The 18,554-nt window shown below is 44.2% G+C and overlaps 1 protein-coding gene across 1 annotated transcript in view; it reads right to left on the reverse strand.

Annotated features, from left to right (window-relative positions):
• Nucleotides 1–798: 798 nt before the first annotated feature.
• Nucleotides 799–18,554, reverse strand: part of Rbm28 (RNA binding motif protein 28) — a 41,333-nt gene continuing 23,577 nt past the window's right edge. Inside the window, exons 11-19 of the mRNA XM_021189903.1 lie at nucleotides 16,450–16,523; nucleotides 15,576–15,711; nucleotides 14,597–14,661; nucleotides 12,466–12,624; nucleotides 8,680–8,829; nucleotides 8,320–8,394; nucleotides 5,526–5,782; nucleotides 5,084–5,186; nucleotides 799–2,719 (exon numbers count right to left, since the gene is read on the reverse strand). Coding sequence (XP_021045562.1) covers nucleotides 2,585–2,719; nucleotides 5,084–5,186; nucleotides 5,526–5,782; nucleotides 8,320–8,394; nucleotides 8,680–8,829; nucleotides 12,466–12,624; nucleotides 14,597–14,661; nucleotides 15,576–15,711; nucleotides 16,450–16,523 — 1,154 coding nt within the window. The 3' untranslated portion in view covers nucleotides 799–2,584. The remainder of the gene's footprint in view (nucleotides 2,720–5,083; nucleotides 5,187–5,525; nucleotides 5,783–8,319; nucleotides 8,395–8,679; nucleotides 8,830–12,465; nucleotides 12,625–14,596; nucleotides 14,662–15,575; nucleotides 15,712–16,449; nucleotides 16,524–18,554) is intronic.

Below are 18,554 nucleotides of genomic sequence, written 5' to 3' on the forward strand. Positions count from 1 at the left end.
GGGAGCCTAGCGCATAGCCAAACAAGAAAAGTTAGATGAAACTTGGTCGTTCTCACTATGGCCTTTAGTCTTGGGTGTTAACAAAAATGCTTACTCCTATTAACCAAGCAATGAGGGACTCAACCCTCGGGTTGGGAAACCCCATTTCCTGAAACACCCGGCTAGAAAGTGAAGCACAATTCCGCCCCCACCCCCCCACTTTAACACTCCCATGGCAGAGAGTCAAAGAGCCAACCGAGGAACCCAAGGGAAGGTGTCTCAAAGGAAGACACCATATATGGAGCCTGGTCATTGAGAAACAGCACAATCCGTCGGCACAGCGCTCATCTAAAGAACTGTGCAATAATAATCAAGCAACTGACTGATGTTAACACCCAGGGTTGCTAAAGATGTTAGAGAAATATCTGGATCTAGGGGAATCTGGCAACACTTGAAAAGAACAGCAAATCTCTGTAATCCTAAATGTTAAGATACACTTTTAAATATTTTTTTTTTTTTTTACACTTTCAAATATTAAGGATATGTGTGTGCTGGAGGAAAGGTGTCTGGCAAGCAGACTGGGTTGCCAAGGGAAACCAGACCAACTGACAGGCAGCTTGTGGTCATTCCGACACTATATCCATAAGGCACTTTCTATACCCCATCTCTAGGACAGATGTGTTGCTGGGCACTTGTAACAATGTTCCAGACCCCCATCACTGTCTCGAACTGACACTAAAGACAGCACCTGTCCTTGGGATACCTCCAAATGGTCTTAGAGTTTCTATTCCTGCACAAACATCATGACCAAGAAGCAAGTTGGGGAGGAAAGGGTTTATTCAGCTTACACTTTCATATTGCTGTTCATCACCAAAGGAAGTCAGGACTGGAACTCAAGCAGGTCAGGAAGCAGGAGCTGATGCAGAGGCCTCAGAGGATGTTCCTTACAGGCTTGCTTCCCCTGCCTTGCTCAGCCTGCTTTCTTACAGAACCCAAGACTACCAGCCAAGGGATGGCACCACCCACAAGGGGCCCTCCCCCCTTGATCACCAATTGAGAAAATGCCTTACAGCTGGTTCTCATGGAGGTATTTCCTCAAGGGAGGCTCCTTTCTCTGTGAGCCTGTGTCAAGTTGACACACAAAACTAGCCAGTACAGAGTCTCAATGTTTTCATGATGTTTTTCCTTCACTAACTCTAAGCCACCAAGGGCTTTCTGGGACACTGCCTGGTTTTCTCAACGCAATGCCATAAAACAGCTCTATGCTTGGCTCAGCGGTATTTTGGGACAGCATTCTTAAATCAGTACATTAGGTCAGGGACCCAAGCAAGCTAAGCTAAATTCTCAGCCTTTTCTACAGACTACCACTGCTCCTTTTCCTTTTTGTTTTTGTTTTTTTTTTTTTCATTCAGTAAATATTTATTTCACACCCACTATGTAAGGGCAAACAAGAGAAGATCTCAAAGCAGAGATGATGATTAATACCAAGAGAAAACAAACAGGGTCTGAGAGTCCAGTCAGGAGTCAGGAGTCGGGGGAGGTAAGAGGAGCCCTACTTCAGATACTGAAGGAACCAGAAGAGCTGACGGTTCAGTGGAGATCTGAGACAAATGATCCTAAGGAGACACTCTCCAGGCCAAGGGGGCAGACACCAGGCTCTGCGGTGGCAGAATCCATCCGTGTACTCCACATCTTGTGTCAGAGTTGTCCAGCACGGGGGCTGGTTTGCCTCCAGTGAGCTTCATCTTTCACAACAGCCCACTCTTCACACCACCAGAATCCTTTCGGACCCTGACTCTGAGATTCACACCCTCCACTCCCAGCTTTCTTTAGACAAGAGAAAGTATAGGTAAGAAGAATGTTTTAAACTGTGTAGTGCAGGGAGCGACCAGGAGACCATTTAGTCAACTGCTTATTCATCATGACTAGATAAGACTTTAGGCTTTAGGTCATGGTCTTGAGTTCACTGCTTTCACTCACCAGAGAGCTTCCAGTCCCTGGGAGAAGGTGCTCTGTGCAATACATCTGGGCCATCCATGGTCAGGCTGGGGTCTAGCCTGCAATCTTATTCCCAGTCAGCCATTCCCCTCCGGGGGCAGACCCTTCTCCGGTGCTGCGGCCCTCAGTCATTTCCCGGTGTCTCCAACATTCAGAGTCTATATTAATAAGCATTTTCTCTGTGCTTAGTTCTTACAGAATATGTAACCAATTTAAAAATGTTAAAAAGGTTCATTTAGAAAAAACTCATAATATATTTGTGTATATTAAAAATGAGACACATCCAAAAAGCCACAGTTCCTCACTTACAGACTCCATAACAAAATACCCATCTTTACAATCCAGTACTCAAACACTTTTTTTTTTTTTTTACAATAGTTTCCACTTGAGATGAAATTAGAAATAAGTTGCAATTACACACACAGGCTCAGCACTGTGATGGGTAAGTTATAAAAACTCCACAGTGCTTTTCAGTGTGGCTAACCAACACCACACTGGAGAATGGACCATGAATGTACACAACCTAGAGTCCCCAAGAAAGTGTTTATCATCTGGGATCTGCTTCCCTCAGTGAAAGACGCGGCTCCCGTACAGTCTGCAGGTGCCATCAGCTGTCAAACCATTTGCCTCTCTTCATGAGAGGCGCTCCTTTAGAAGGGCCCAGCAACTTCTGCTTATATTGTTCAACCAGTTGGTTGAAGCGGGCTTCTGCCTTATTTTCCTTAGCCTTTTTCTTAGGCACCTGTGAAAGAAAGGGAACATCAGACAACCATTTGTTTGGTACTGTTTTTCCTTTTTCTTCCTTCCCCTCCCCTTTGCTTTCTTGCCTCCTCCCTGCCTTCTTCCTTCTTTTCTGCATACCTGAGACTCACTATGTACTTGAGGATGAGCCTGAACTCACATCTCTCCTTCCAAGGGCTAGCACCATACCCACTTAATTTCAACCCTGTCAAGGGTACTCAAAACATAAGTCGGTACAAAGACTATGTTCATGAGGGAGAACCTAGTTTAGATATTCTTGTTTGCTCCTGCCCACATTAGAAGTCCATTTGTGAAATTTCAGAGACTAGATCTCTACAATATAATATGATATAGTCAGAAACTTCTCAGAGACAGATTTGAGTAGGGAAGGATGCTAATGACTCTTTTATTCTTAAAGGGGAGGGAGATAAAAGTTTGTTCCCAAATGCTCAAGAACCCAAGACTGGAGGCTGGAGAGATGGTGCAGAGGCTAAGAGAATTGACTGCTCTTCCAGAGGATCCTGGTTCTGTTCCCAGCACTCACACTGTGTCACACAACCATCTGTAACTGCAGACCTAGGGGACTATGCACCCTCCTTTGGTTGCTAGGGGCACTAGGCATGTCTGTAGTTTATAGACATATATGCAGACAAACTACCCATACATATAAAAAAAAATCTCTATATATGAATGAGAGCACACGACTAACAGGACTGTTATTTTCTATTAAAAAGAACTAGAGCTTCCCAGGAAACAAGAAACATGTGAGATGTGCCTAGAACATCTTGTACAAGAAAGCAACACTACCAAAGACAGACAAGATCTCTTCAGAAGGATGCAGGAGCTGATTTGAGATGTTTCTGTTGACTTAGACAGAACAAGAATAATGGCTACATTTGATTAACTACATTTGGTTGAAACACAGAGCATTATATGAAAATTGGGGATTTTATAATACATACATACATATATCAAGTAGTTCCTGTGTGTGCGTGTGTTGTTTATGTATGTATGTATGTGTATGTATCTATATCTATATCTATATCTTTATCTATCTATCTATCTATCTATCTATCTATCTGTCTGTCTGTCTGTCTGTCTTATAGGCCACTAGAGCAGGCTGGTATGGCAATAGTTCACTACTCTGGAAACTTAATATAGCAAGGAGAAGAAAATAAATCATCTACCCTTGTCTTTCCTATACGTTAAGACTCTTCTTTCTTTCTAAAATTATTTTTTAATTTTTTTAAAATTTTATTTTTATTTTTTCTGTTTTTTTCTTTTTGTTGTTTCTTTCTTTCTTTCTTTTTTTCTTTCTAAAATTCTTAGAACACTATTTTTAGGTGCAAAAGGGGTGATTGTATTGGAAAATCAACATTCTGTAACTCACAATGAAATAATAGGTCTATATAACAATCCATTGTTGTTATAAGCCAAAGGTAAGCAGCTAGGGACATAACTCAACAGCCGGGCACTTCCAGCCTTGGGTTCAATCCCTAGCACTGCAAAGCAAAAACAAAAGCAAAACAAAACTAAACAAACAAACAAGCAAACCACCTGAAAAGATGGTAGGGGTTTTCTAAATGGAGCAATGATGCAGACAGACAATCTGACACCTACTGACTGATCTTGGCATTACTAACAGTGAACAATCAAAATGCAGCACTGACTACGGCACAACATCCATGAAGTGCTCTTTCCAAGAAACCTGATTACACCTCTACACCTAACCACCAGCTGACAGGCACCAAGGTATCACAGAGACAAGTTACAGCATGATACCCTACGGAAGCAGACTCCACATAAAATACATCCTTAAGGACAAATGACCTGTTCCTCCAACAAATTAACAGTGTGGGGGGAAATGTGGTAAGAAAGAAGAAACCCATAGAGTGAAGGAGGGAGGGATGAATAATGAAAATGTAATGTGTGGGCTTTGCTAGCATCCTAGTCGGTCCTAACCAAACATACAAAACAGTTTTGAGGCAATTAGAAAAATATAAAGAACTTGTGATTAATCTCAGTAGATAGGATAATGACAGTGTGTGTGTGTGTGTGTGCGCGTGTGTGGACTTGGCCATTATAGATGTAGTCTGAAGATTTTCTGAGCAATTTTTCTCTTGAGACATATTTACATGTAAAATGGGATTTGCTTTCATACCCTCACTCTGCTGGGGCAAAGCGGGCAGAGGAAACACAAGCTAAGTGCGCAAGTAAATTGACAAGGGCTTCCTTCCCTCCCCACGTTCACACTGTACCTCATCCTCTTAAGAGCTTGCCTCACTGTCCACTCAGCTCTCCACAGCCTACTCTCCTCAGCCCAACCGAGCCACAGTGCCACAAACCGCATGGCCGCAGACCTCACCTGCAGGGAAGACGCTAACTGCTGCTGCTTTTGCTTCCGCTGGCCCGTCTGTGGCTTTGGCTTCTTAGAAGGCAGGGACTTCACTTTGCCTTTGTCCCGCAGTCTGAAATAAGATAGCCACATAAACGTCATACAGAATCCTTTCTCTGGTTAGTGTCCTTGGCATCTAAAAGAGCACAGGAGACAAACTTCTTTTCTACATAGCTGTTTCTAAACCTAGAAGCAGTCACTCTTAACTAGAGTCCACGACAGCATATCAAGAATGGCTTAGCAGTCTTTCCACGGAGGGTCCCTCCCAGGGCGGAGACTCTCCTGTAAACCTCCCACGGGGAACGGAGCACACTACCCCTTTTGTCCTCACAAATGCCACAAAGACAAAGAGCTGCACCAAACCCAATGCACTTGGAAGCACCCGCTTCTGAGTGGCTCTCCTGCATCTCACCTAATTTTGGGGCCTCGATGTGAAGGGAGTGCCAGGACTTTTCTTCTCTTCTTCCCATCAGGCAGCTCCACCTGCTCCACTTCAGCCTTGGTCTGGAAGCCTGTCCACGAGGTGGAGCCGGCTTTCCCTTTCTGCTCTCCAGGCGCCTTACTCTGATCCTGTGTGGCGTTCTGAACTACTTTCTGTTGCTTGTCTTTTCCAACTTCTCTGTGCTCCTTTTGGGGCTTACTGGTTACAGGCTTGGATTCCATTTTTTGCTGCATAAAACAAGAAATTGCCCCTGATTTCCAGCTGAGATTTACTTGCTAGGAAAGTAGCAGCTGAGGGGAGGCTGGCATGAGCTTGGTCAGGGAGGAACTTGTCCCCCGACATAGCACACAGAAAAGGAAATTCAAACAGTTTCCAAGCTGTCTAGTGACATAGCTACGAGGCAGGGGACAAGACAGGAAACAGAAACAGGCAGCAAGCAGTAGCCCAATATTCAAAAGCCAGTAAGAAGACAATTGTCCAGGGGGAAACACAGTCTAGGCGTGACAACGCACTCCTAGAATTCTAGGCACTTGGAAGGATGGAATGGATCAGGAGTTTGAGACCAGCCTAAGCTACATGAGAGAGACCCTGTTTGAAAAGACACCTGACCCCCACCAAAGTATAACACACAAAAGAGGTAAACACAAGCAGAAGGAACAAGACAACTAAAAACTACTTAATGTAATACAGCTAGAAAAATTTAAGACCCGTGACAGTCATTAAGCCATAGGTCTAAGGGCCAAGAGAAAACCAATAAAATAAACACACCAAACTCCACAGCTGGATTTATGTCACATTGCAGTAAACTATGAAGCCAAGAAGATAACATGAGGTAGTTGAAGTTCCAGAAGATGAAATTACCAATCTAGAATTCTCTACCCAATGGAATTATCTTTTACAAAGGTGAAAGAAACTTTCTCAGTAAGAAAGAGTAAGGAGGGCAGGCTGGAGAGATGCTCAGTGGCTAAGAGCACTGGCTGATCTTCCTGAAGTCCTTAGTTCAGTTCCCAGCAACCACATGGTGGTCACACCCATCTGTAATGGAATCTGATGCCCTGATGCCTCTTCTGGTGAGTCTGAAGACAGCAACAGTGTACTCATATACATAAAATAAATAATTTTTTTTTAAAAGGAGGGGAGGGGAGGGGAGGGAAGGGAGAGGAGAACTGTGGCCAGGAAATTGGCTTTTCAAGAAATGCTAAACAAATTCCTCCAGAGAGAGGAAACCCTCAGTGAGCATGAGAAGGGAAAAGTGTCAGAGCGGGGGACAGTGGTTAAGGATGGCCAGAGGAGGCTAGAGCTTCAGACGAAGATAAGGTCATTGAAGGTCTATGAGCACTAAAGCAGGGCGAGAGTGCAATGTCCTCCACAGGCTCACAGCCCGCCCTGACTCCAGCTGTCTCTCTGCTCTGGTTGTAGGATGAGGATGTGATCTCTCAGCCTCCTCCTCTGCTCTTACCTGTTGCTGGCTGCTATGCCTCCCTGCTGTGGTGGGCTCCTGTCCCTTTGGAAGCATGAGACCAAATAAACTCCTCCTTCGCTAAGCTGCTTTTGGTCATGGTGTTTTATCTCAGCAATAGAGCAGTAACTAATACAAGGCACATATGTAAATAAAACAAAATAAGAACCAAAAACAACCAAGGAAGTTGATGAAAGCCTGTGTAAGGAGGGCTTATCTCAGTGGGAGGATTCATTTGCTCTGAAGAAGAAATGAGTCAGGAGAAAGGATGTGCAGTATGTATACAAACACAGGGAACAAAGTCTTCAAAGAAAGTGACTACAGCTTCAGAAACACCCCAAGCAATGGCTAAAGGCAATTTGTTATGTCTAACAGTGAGACCCCAGGTTCTCCAACAAAGGTCATGAGCTTAGCATACACTGAACACTATAAATGTTCTCTATGCATGCAAAAGGTAGTAGAGTATTGATGAGTGCTATAATAATCTAGCCTAGCACATCCCAAGGGAAGATGGGTAGAGAGAGTAGTGACTACAAGCTGAGCAATGGTGTATGAGCTCATTGAAGGCTCTTTACATGAGGAATGCGGATGTTATTAACCCATTTATAAACTGAGGTTCAGAGAAGTAACTTGCCAGGGAACATGTAGCTAAGAAAGGAGAGCTTATAGCTCCTGATCTTCCTTTTCCCCACACAAATTGAAAATGATCTAAAACCAGCAGTTGTGCTGAGACTGGAGGATTTTTGAGTTCAAAGCAAGCTTGAACAATAAAGGGAGACCCTGTCTCAGATGATGATGATGATGGTGATTCTGGAACTTAGCCTCTGTCACTTGTTTTGACATGGCCCACACACTGTGCAGAAACTCATGAGGATCACAATATTGGTTTGCTTTTCTTCCCTTTCCCTTCTCCTATGCAGCACTCAGGAGAGGGATAGCAAAGAAAAAACCACCAGAGAGTCTTACAAGTAGAGTAAACTCCTACTTGGCAGAAGCACAAAATAGAAAAGAGGAAGCTTAATTAAGCCCCTGAAAAAAAAAGGCTGGGCACACACCTTTAATGCCAGTTGAGGCAGAGGGATCTCTGTGAGTTCTGGGGTAGTCAGAGCTATGCCAAGTAAAGGCACTTGCCACCAAGCCTGACGGCCTGAGTTCAATCCCCAGGACACACATGCCAGAAAGAGAACCAAGTTCCCCAAGTTGTCTTCTGAACTCTAGAATCTATGGCACAGGTACAAAGGCACACACAGACACAGACAGACACACAGACATACACCAAAACCAAACCCAATTTAGGTTCCATACCAGGCTGCGTTGGATCCTCAGCTCCTTTACTTTAAGTTTTCTTCGGTCTTCTAAAGAGAACTCCACTATGGGTCTCTGTGAGGAAGACAACGCCATTCATAAGACTTTACAGTCTGTGAGTGCAGTGGGCCTGGGTGCTCCTCCACCTGCTTCTCCTTCTGTCAGCTTTGAGGCTGTTTCTCATGTCTTCTCTAAAGGCCAGTTCTGCAGGCAGTCTGCCCAATCATGCTCTTCAGGAGCCTCTCACCCAGATTCACCATCTTTTATCGCCACCTCCACTCTGCCCACCCCGTGTTCCTTCCCACCACTCAAATATCAGGGACTCTAGGAAAACGGGTCTCTCCAAAGGAGGAGACTCACCTTTTGGGACCCAAAGATCTCTGGGTTGTTGTTGAAGTGGCGGAGGGCTCTGAGGGCATGCTCATGCTTTTGGAACTCTGCAAAGGCATAGCCCAGGGACTGACCCTTCATTTTCCCATGAACTGCTTTAAGGTCCCGCATCACTCTACACTATGAATAGAAAAAGAAAGAAAAAAAAAACCAAAACAGTAGTTATGAATAAGAAATAAAATGTCCCAGAGAAAAATGTATTTGTTGCGGTTAATCTCCAACCCAAATATGCCCCGGCAATGAAAACGCGACTCAATATGAATACATGCTGTGAGCCTAGATTGGGCAGATCTATCGCCACACTGCCACCTTCCACATCTAAGGGTCTCACAGATGTGGAAGATGGTAGTGTGGCAGTAGATCTGCCTAACCTATGAGACCCTTTAGAATTTGCAGTTTCTCCAGGCCATGTGCTTCTGCTCCGTCTTTCTTCCAGTCCTCCTCTGCATCACCCCCCCCCCAAACCTCCTTCTTCTCCCAACTTTCCGCTCCACCTTCCTCTTTTTCTGCCCAATCATCAGCTCTCCTTTATTTTACAAATTAGAAGGTGAGAAGGTTTACAAGAAACCACCTGAGTGCTGACTCAGTCCTTGCTCACAGCCTCTCACAGGACAGAATTGACATCAAATTAGCCCCAGGGCTAGCCACAACATGTATTTTAATTTTTAAGATTTATTTTTTATTTTTAAAAATCTTATGTGTATGTGTATGTGTATGTCCATGTGTATGCATGTACACCTGAATGCAGTGCTCATGGAGTCTACAAGAGGGTAACAGATTCTCTGGAACTGGGAACCAAGATCAGGTCCTCTGCCAGAGCATTCTGTACTCTAACTACTAAGCCTCTTCAACGCCCTGAGAAAGTTTGTAATCTTTCACTGTTCATAATGCATGTAACGAGAGGCGCGTGATTCTCCAGCTTCTCAGCACGGCACTGCTGAGAACGGAGAACTGTCTAAAGACTCGATCCCTGAAGGAAGGAAATTAATGGAGACAGGAGGAAAGAAAACCTGATGGTTTTAGATTAAAAACCATATACTGACATGGGATAAGCCTCAGATTAAAGCCAGCTTCAGCTGTCTTGGGTTAGTCAGAAGTTCTTTGGTGCACATTTTTCTCTGTCAGGATACAGTAAATATCCTAGGGTCATGAGGAGCATAGAAAATAATTTGAGAAAATACACCACTTATGCAATATTACTGCCTGGAGCTGCTGTTCTTCTGTAGCGGAGGAGTCTAAGTACGAAAGCCACATGCATACTACAGCGGCTCCGTGCAACAACCCTACCCTGTCCACTGCAGAGGGTGAAGAGAGAAAGAATTCCTGACTTCAGTATGCTCGCTCACTCAAAACATCATTCAAGACATCTCACTGAGATGCAGAACTTACACAAATAAAGGACTTAAGGGGAAAATATAATACTTTTGTCATGATTCCTGGGGAGACAGGAACGAACATCTACTACCCAAGACAGGAACCAAAGACAGACCAAGATAAGGACAACACCAAAGTCAACTGCTGAGCCAGACTGAACTGTGGAGACTTACAGAAGCAGAAAGGACTCAAAGACAGCTCCATTACCAGAAGCCCACGCTAGCATGGCTGACACTCACAAGCTGAGTGCCTGCAGTTCACTGCACAGCCTGAAGGCAGCTCAACAGGTTAGTGTCTTTTCCGGGTAGCTTAATGGTCTAGGCCTCCTCCAGGAAGCTTATCAGGTCTCTGCCTCTCCCCAGGAGCTTGGCTGCTGGGCCTCTTCTAGGCCTCAGCCTGTCTGGGAGTCTGTCTTAGCAGTCCCTACGGCTTATATATGATTGAGGAGTAAGAGGTCTAGAGTATCTAGTCAGGCTGAGAAACATCCTGAGTCTTTCTAAGCTTACAACCCACCTTCCTTCTAAGATGGGGGTTTTATCTTAGAGGAAATAGTTATACAACCAATACATATACTATACAATGTAAAAGGGCACTAAATATAATGAGTTCAATTATACATTAAATACTATAGGTGGCTTTCTCATGCTATTTCCTCAATACCAAGGAACATGTTAAAGAGGCCTCAGGGTACTAGGCATACAGTTTACGGCTATAAAACAGCAAAGCACACCTAAAATATTGGCAATGGCATTTTTTTTTTCGAGGCAGGGTTTCTCTGTATAGCCCTGGCTGTCCTGGAACTCACTTTGTAGACCAGGCTGGCCTAGAACTCAAAAATCTGCCTGCCTCTGCCTCCCGAGTGCTGGGATTAAAGGCGTGTGCCACCACGCCCGGCTGGCAATGGCATTTTTACATGTAATGATGAACAGATTATGCCACGTATCTCCAGGATTGGGGATAATGAGATAATATCTATCCTCAAAGACGTCGTCAGCCTGTCTGGAGAAACAACCAAGTCTCAGGCCAGTATAGTGGTAATGGTAAGGCCTTCAAAAGAGACAGAGCTGAACTAAATGCTAGTGTGAACTCATAGGCTTCTAACTCAACAGAAAACATGCCCAGTCAACATGAAGACTGCTTACAGCGGAGTAATACTGAATACACAATCAATGCTACCTTAGGAGCTAGGGGAAAGGCTACAGTGCTTGCCATGTGTGATGGTCTGTATAGGCTGGGCCCAGGGAGTGGCACTACTGAGGTGTGGCCCTGTTGGAGTAGGTGTGTCACTGTGGGCGTGGGCTTTAATAACCTAGTCCTAGCTGCCTAGAAGCCAGTTTTCTGCTAGCAGCCTTCAGATGAAGCCATAGAACTCTCAGCTCTGCCTGCACCATGTCTGCCTGGATGCTCCCATGTTCCCTCCTTGATAATAATGGACTGAACCTCTGAACCTGTAAGCCAGCCCCAGTTAAATTTATCCTTTAAAGACTTGGTTATAGTGTCTGTTCACAGCAATAAAACCCTAACTTAATGTCTTTAGCAGGAGAACCTGAGTTCAGATTCCTAGAACCAATGTAAAAGCCAGGCATGATGGTGTCTGTAATCTCAGCGCCCCAATGGTAGGATAGGGAGCTTCTGTAGAAACAGAAGCTCTAAGAACAGTAAGCATGGATGTGCAGGGGACCAGAACAGTAAGCACGGATGTGCAAGGGACCAGAAAGCCTGACTCCAGGTGGACCGTGAGGCCTGACCGAGACCTGAGGTGTCCTCTGACATCTCCATGTGCCCTGCATGTGCTCTGTGTACCCTCTCTCTCCTCTCCCTCCCTCTCTTCTTCCCTTTTCTCCTCTCCTTGTCCCTCTCCTCTCCCTCTCTTTCCCTTTCTTTCAAATATGTGTGTGTGTATGCATGCAAACACAAACACACACCCGTCTTTTAGGAACCAAATCACATTAATTGTATTCTCTGCAACAAAATTTGCATTATATTATTTATATAATGCTAACTACACAGCAGGTATTGAATAAATGCTTGCTAAATAAATTCATGACAGAGTTCCTCACATTTTGCTGTAAGTTAGTCAGATATGAAAGACAGCTCCCTGCTGGGCGGTGGTGGCGCATGCCTTTAATCCCAGCACTTGGGAGGCAGAGGCAGGCAGATTTCTGAGTTCGAGGCCAGCCTGGTCACAGAGTCAGTTCCAGGACAGCCAGGGCTACACAGAGAAACCCTGTCTCGAAAAGAAAAAGACAGTCCCCAGAAGAAAACTGCCAGACTGGACTTTACATGCTGATGTGTCTCAAAGAAAACCTGTTGATACGCTGACACCACAGCCTGAAGTGAACACTTGAGCCTGAAGGCTGTGCATGGCAAGGCATTGCTCACCTCCTTAATTCGAACCCCCTTCTCTCCTCGAGTGGCCTCCAGCAGCAGCTTCCTTAGCTGTTTATCATCCACAGCCTTTGGGAGATTGTGCAGGCAAAGCCTGGTCTGTGAGACAAAGATATTCTGGTTCTTGAGTTTCTGATGTTTCAGTAGCTCGAACTGGGAGAGGAGAAAAAGACAAGCTCTTAACACACAGTACATCTGTCAGGCAGGCTCCCAACTATCTAAAAGAGGAGAATCGTGACCCCATCCCATGGCCACAGATGCACCTGCCTGCTGCCTCACAGTACCCAGCAGAGAGAAAAGCAGGCTCAGGGAGGCAGGATGGTCATCAACTCCAGAGTCAGAACTGAGCCAAAAAGTCACCCATTTGGAGAAATCAAATGACATTTTAAGATTCAATTTTTCATGTATAAAAGTGGAACTACACAGGTCAATATTTAACTCTCAGCATGGACACGAGGCCAAATGAGGTTAAAAAACAAGCCGGGCAGTGTTGGTGCATGCCTTTAATCCCAAAGCTTGGGAGGCAGAGGCAGATGGAGCTCAGAGCTGGTCTACAGAGTGAGTTCCAAGACAGCCAGGATACACAGAGAAACCCTGTCTCGAAAAACCAAAACACAAACCAAACAACAAACAAACAAACAAAACAACAACCAAAACCCCACATAGCTCAAAATGTGCCCCAGCACAAATTTGTTTTTGTTTTTTCAAGGCAGGGATTCTCTGTGCAGCCCTGGCTGTCCTAGAACTCACTCTGTAGACCAGGCTGGACTCCGAATCAGAGATCCACCTACCTCTGCCTCCCAGTGCTGGGACTAAAGGTATGCACCACTACTGCCCAGTTTAGCACAAATATTCTTGTAAGTAAATCTGAAGTTAGTATTTATGCTCAGTCCTCACCCACTCAACAACTGGGAATGTCTAGTACCCCCTCCCTAGAGTTAACTTATTTTTTATAATGCATAGAAATAATCCAGTAATCTATGGCTAGCAAAATTAATTCTAAAACTCAGTATATCTTATTGCACTGCTTCCCCAAATACCATGATATCCAGATATTCAATACTAAAAAAAAATTTTTAAATGCTACTATAAAAACCCTATGCTGGGAAGACATTTGCTTCCACCGATCAATACAGCATATTTGCTGCTTGCCATCTCCTGAACATTGAGGTTCCATAGCTGCTCTGTGCTGTTTTTTTATCCTTTAACTATTTTATTTTACTATCAGGTGTGTGTCTGTGTGTGATTGTGTACACACTGTGCATGTGGTAGAGATCAAAGGACAACTTTAGAGGCTGGATTCTTTCCACTGTAGGTTCGAGGGATCAATTCAGGCCAACTAGGCTTGTGCGGTAAGCACTTTTACCCACTGAGCCACCCCACTGGCTCTAGGCTGACTTTTTAAAGGTAAACTGCCTAAGTTAGGATAGAGCCCAGCTGGTAAAGTGGCCTGGCACACATAGCATCTGGAGTTCAATCTTCGCACCATGGATACTGGACATGGTGGAGTGGGCCTGTAATCCCAGTATTCAGGAGATGGATGGAGGAGGATTAGAAATTCAGAAATATTAGGCTATGCAGAGGTCAGCCTGAGCTACATGAGACTGTCTGAAAACAGCAAAAGTAAGCAACTACTGCAAACACTGCTAGGCAGCAAAGGTGTCAGTTAACAGTAGAAACACCTATAATAGGAAGTTGTCCCACATAATTGTATTATTTTAGTGATACCATCCCTCCAAGTGGCATCTTGGCTACTCTTTCTGAAACCCATCTCCTAAACATTAAGGCTCCTCTTGTTCCCAGTAAGCCTGCCTACTCAGCTTCCATTCTGTTGTTTTCCATTTATGATAACAATTACACACAGGCCCTCCCTCTCCACACCTCCTGAGTGAGCGAGCGGCAGTTCCTCAGAACACACACATGCGTACTATAGAAACAAAGAGCAAGACTGAGCTCCCGACAACAGGACGGATACAACGGCAGGAGTACTGTCCAGTCACTTCTCCTTTACCTGTGTGCCTCTAACACAGTAAAGTGTGGTCCTTCAGGAGCAGTGTGGCAGCAGTGATTGTTTCTGATTCACTTACATAACCATGAGAGCCAAGGCTATGCCTCATCTACTCACCCGCTCGCGTTTGGCCATATCTGCGGCACTCACACCCTCAGCAGCCTTCGTCCCAGCGCGGATCACTGCAGAAAGAGGGAAAAAGGCCAAGATGTCACCAAGGGAATGTTCACTGAGCAACAGGAAGAATGTGATTTGAATGATGCAAACCCTTTGTACTGGGCCCCGAGGACTGTGTTGGCCAGTTAGTTAGGTCCGAAAATAGCTACAGGGCTAAGTTCTAGACTTAAGAGTTGCTCTAAAGGCAAACTGAACATTTTGTAATCTTGTTCCTCCCTGCCTCCAAAAGCATCACATTCATGCTGCAAGTCAGACAGAAAGGCGTGGAAGAAGCTCTGAATGCAGCTAGAATATAGAATGTTCCACCAACAAGCTGCCCCTGAAACTGAGGTGCTCATGTACGCGGCTGTCAATCACTCAGCAATTAATTAGATGAGCCGAAACAGAGAACAGAATTATGGTCTCAGAGGCTTTGGATCCAAAAGCTGAGGCCTAAATTTACTACCTGGAACTACACATCTACGCAGGAGTAGGCTGATAAATACTTACAGCTATTAAACATTTAAAAGTCTATCAATGCCGGGCGAGGTGGCGCATGCCTTTAATCCCAGCACTCGGGAGGCAGAGGCAGGCAGATTTCTGAGTTTGAGGCCAGCCTGGTCTACAAAGTGAGTTCCAGGACAGCCAGGGCTATACAGAGAAACCCTGTCTTGAAAAACGAAAAAAAAAAAAAAAAAAAGAATTTTCTTCCTTGTGCTTCCAATCCTGCTAGGTAAATAATCTGAGGCAACAGACAGCAGAGAACAAGACTGATTAGTCTGCAAAAAAATGGGTGAAGGCTCCTAACAAAGCCACATCTACTGAAGAGGAACAGCAGTAAAACACTGCTAAGGAGGAAATTTGGGTTTTATATTAGAAACACAATTGCTGGTTCACCCTCAAGTCATGGGTGGCTACTCAGATGCCCGGCGATACTCACAGCCTTCTCGGGCCAGATAGAGGTTCCGGGTTCCAGTTGGCTTCTTCACCTTCTTTGTCTGAAGCTTTGCTGCCTCATCCCGGGTCACAGCTAAGTCGACCTTCAGCTGCCGGCCGTCCAGTTTAAGGCCACCACCCTGAAACATATTACAACCTTCTCTTCAAACACAGAGCAAGCAGAAAGCAAGCAGATAGCACGGGAGAGCAAGACAAGGGATTCAGCACACTGTCACTGTGCCATGGAGGCCGGACCCAGGCTGCATCTGCCTGGCCAGCTACACGTGGGCCCTGGAGGCTCAAAGGCGGTTGTACAATTGTACAAAAGGTCACATCTGTATGTACTGAAGAGAATCAGCAGTAAGGAATTTACTTTACAGTAGCTCAGACCCAAAGTAGACCTAAACTGAGAAAATTGTTCTGTAAACATGTTTAGTATTCTAAAGCTTGTGTAAGATTATTTAAGAGACAAGGACAACACAGGATAACATCTCAAAAGCTGAATGCTTCATTTAAAAAGCACAGAAAGATTCTCAGAATCTACACTACCACTATCAGACACTCATACAGGTTCACAGATAGCATTAATACCTTCTTTCGGTCTTTCATGTTGTTAGTGTAGAATAGAGGCTGATATACAGACAACAATCAATGAACACTAGAAATATCAAACTTGTTTCCTCACTTAAGAAATATGGCAGCTGCAATCATCTCAAAGCATGGATTAAGGCCACACAGGCTAAGCTCAGTGCCTAGCGAATATTAAGTGCTCAAGTCTTCACTTTATTAAAAATACATAATAACCTGGTGCAAGCATCAGCTCTTGCCTACAGAAGCTACTAAGTTCTAGGCACAGGGGAAGGACAAGCTTTCCTTACCTCAGCCTCTGGAGAGGCTGCTGCAAGACATTTCTGAGCTGCTTCCTGAGTCATGAATTGTGCGAATGCACAACCTGTACAAAGACACAAAATGTAGTAAGATGCACCCTCGCTTCCACCGTGAGCAAAAGACAACACTGAAAACACCCACACCCTGACACAAATGGGAGGGAAGCAGCACCCGGGAACAGGGACTATGCTAAGTGCTGAGGGGTCATAGCCAGGTACTGTAGCATACACAGCCTTTCCTGGCAATTGGTCTCAACTACCTCCTTAATGATACTCACAGGAAACGACAAAGAAATCCTGCCAACCACTTAACTCAACATCATGGAGTGCCTAGTAGAACACTGAAAGATGAGCTAGAAATATTTAATTCTGAAATTAATTATATTTCATAGTCTTAAGATGCTTGAGGCATCAAATAATGGTAGATTCACCTCTTGGGGTAAAAGAGGCCTCTATTATATGAATATTGCATGGAAAGTCATGAGCTCAGTTGTTGGCTTATGCTCTAGAATAATTTTTTAATGGTTTTTTAAATAATTTATTTTTATTTTATGTTCATTGTTGTTTGTTGCATGTATGTCTGTGTGAGGATGTCAGATCTTGGGAGTTACAGATGGTTGTGGGTACTGGGAATTGAATACACACATACACACACACACACACACACACACACCCACACACCCACATACTATTTTGAATGAGGAAGGGGGCCTGGAAAAGTACATAACTTAATATTAAAGCTATGCATTTAGCTTAGGTTGCAAAACCTGACTGGGAAATTCAAGGCACAGTTAGGTTTGTGACATGTTCTCTTTAAGGCAGTTAAGCTTAAAGAGGCTGAGTACACAGTAGGGTAAATGGCTAAGTACATGGTTCTAAATGATCTCAAGGCATATTGTTAACTTGATGCAAGGCCTGGAAAAAATTCAGTCTCCTTGGGGTCAAGAGACTTTTTCATTAAAATGTGTCATCATACACACACCCCTATAAAACATAAAATAAATTGTTATATTGTTTATAGAGAATGGAAAGGCCATACAAGTTCAATATCGACCACTTTCTCCCAAGTGCTTCTGTTTTATGTGTGGCTGACTCCACTGCTGTATAGCCCATGGGTTCCAAGGCTCAACTGTGCTTGTTTCTTCTGACTATCTGTTAGTGCTCTGTGCTGCAGTAGGTGGTCCAGACTCCTTAAGTAGTTCTTATTTGTGGGAGATGCTACCTGATTAGGGTGTGAATAGCACATGGGAGATGGGGACACAGAAGTAGGAACACTTGGCCCTGTGTTGGGGACTTAGAGAAGATCTCTCTAGATGGTGACTCTTGAGTTAGCCTACTATATGAATCTATGCTTTAGATTAATCTGCCTGCATTCATTTCAGTATGGGGCAGAAGAGAACATCCTAGCTCTGGGAGACATGGCAGTCTTATATGAGAGAATTCTTTTTGAGTTTTGAGGTGTAAAAATATTATGAAATAATGTATATCATTATTCTCTTCAGACACACCAGAAGATGGTATCAGATCTCATTACAGATGGTTGTGAGCCACCATGTCGTTGCTGGGAACTGAACTCAGGACCTCTGGAAGAGCAGTCAGTGCTCTTTAACTGCTGAGCCCTCTCTACAGCCCAGGGTGGAAGCAATCTTAAACAACAAATATAAACACTGAAAGCAACAGGTAGACATGGGCTGGTAACATCTGTTACTATAGCTCCTGTTGCTATACTGGGTCTGTTGGAAATAGTATTCCTGTCAAAGATTTCTATAAAGATTCCTCATTACTTCCCCATACCGTGCTTTCCGTACTGTTCAATGAGTATAAGGCAAAGTCCTTTATTAGGGACAGACAGTAGACACAAGACAAGTGGAGAATTCAAATCAGGCTTACACTTGGCCCAACTAATCCAAGAGGAAGTTGCTTTATTTTTGTTCCTTAATGCATATATGATCTAGAGATGAAAGTGTATGGAAGGTATGCATAGGTTATATGCAAACACTATGCCATTTTATATAAAGAACTTGAGTGCTCACAAATTTTGGTATTTGCCACGGTCTTGAACAAGACCCAGTGGGTACTGAAGGACAAGTGTAATG

This window comes from Mus pahari, chromosome 2, assembly GCF_900095145.1.
Source record: "Mus pahari chromosome 2, PAHARI_EIJ_v1.1, whole genome shotgun sequence".
Taxonomy (NCBI): domain Eukaryota; kingdom Metazoa; phylum Chordata; class Mammalia; order Rodentia; family Muridae; genus Mus; species Mus pahari.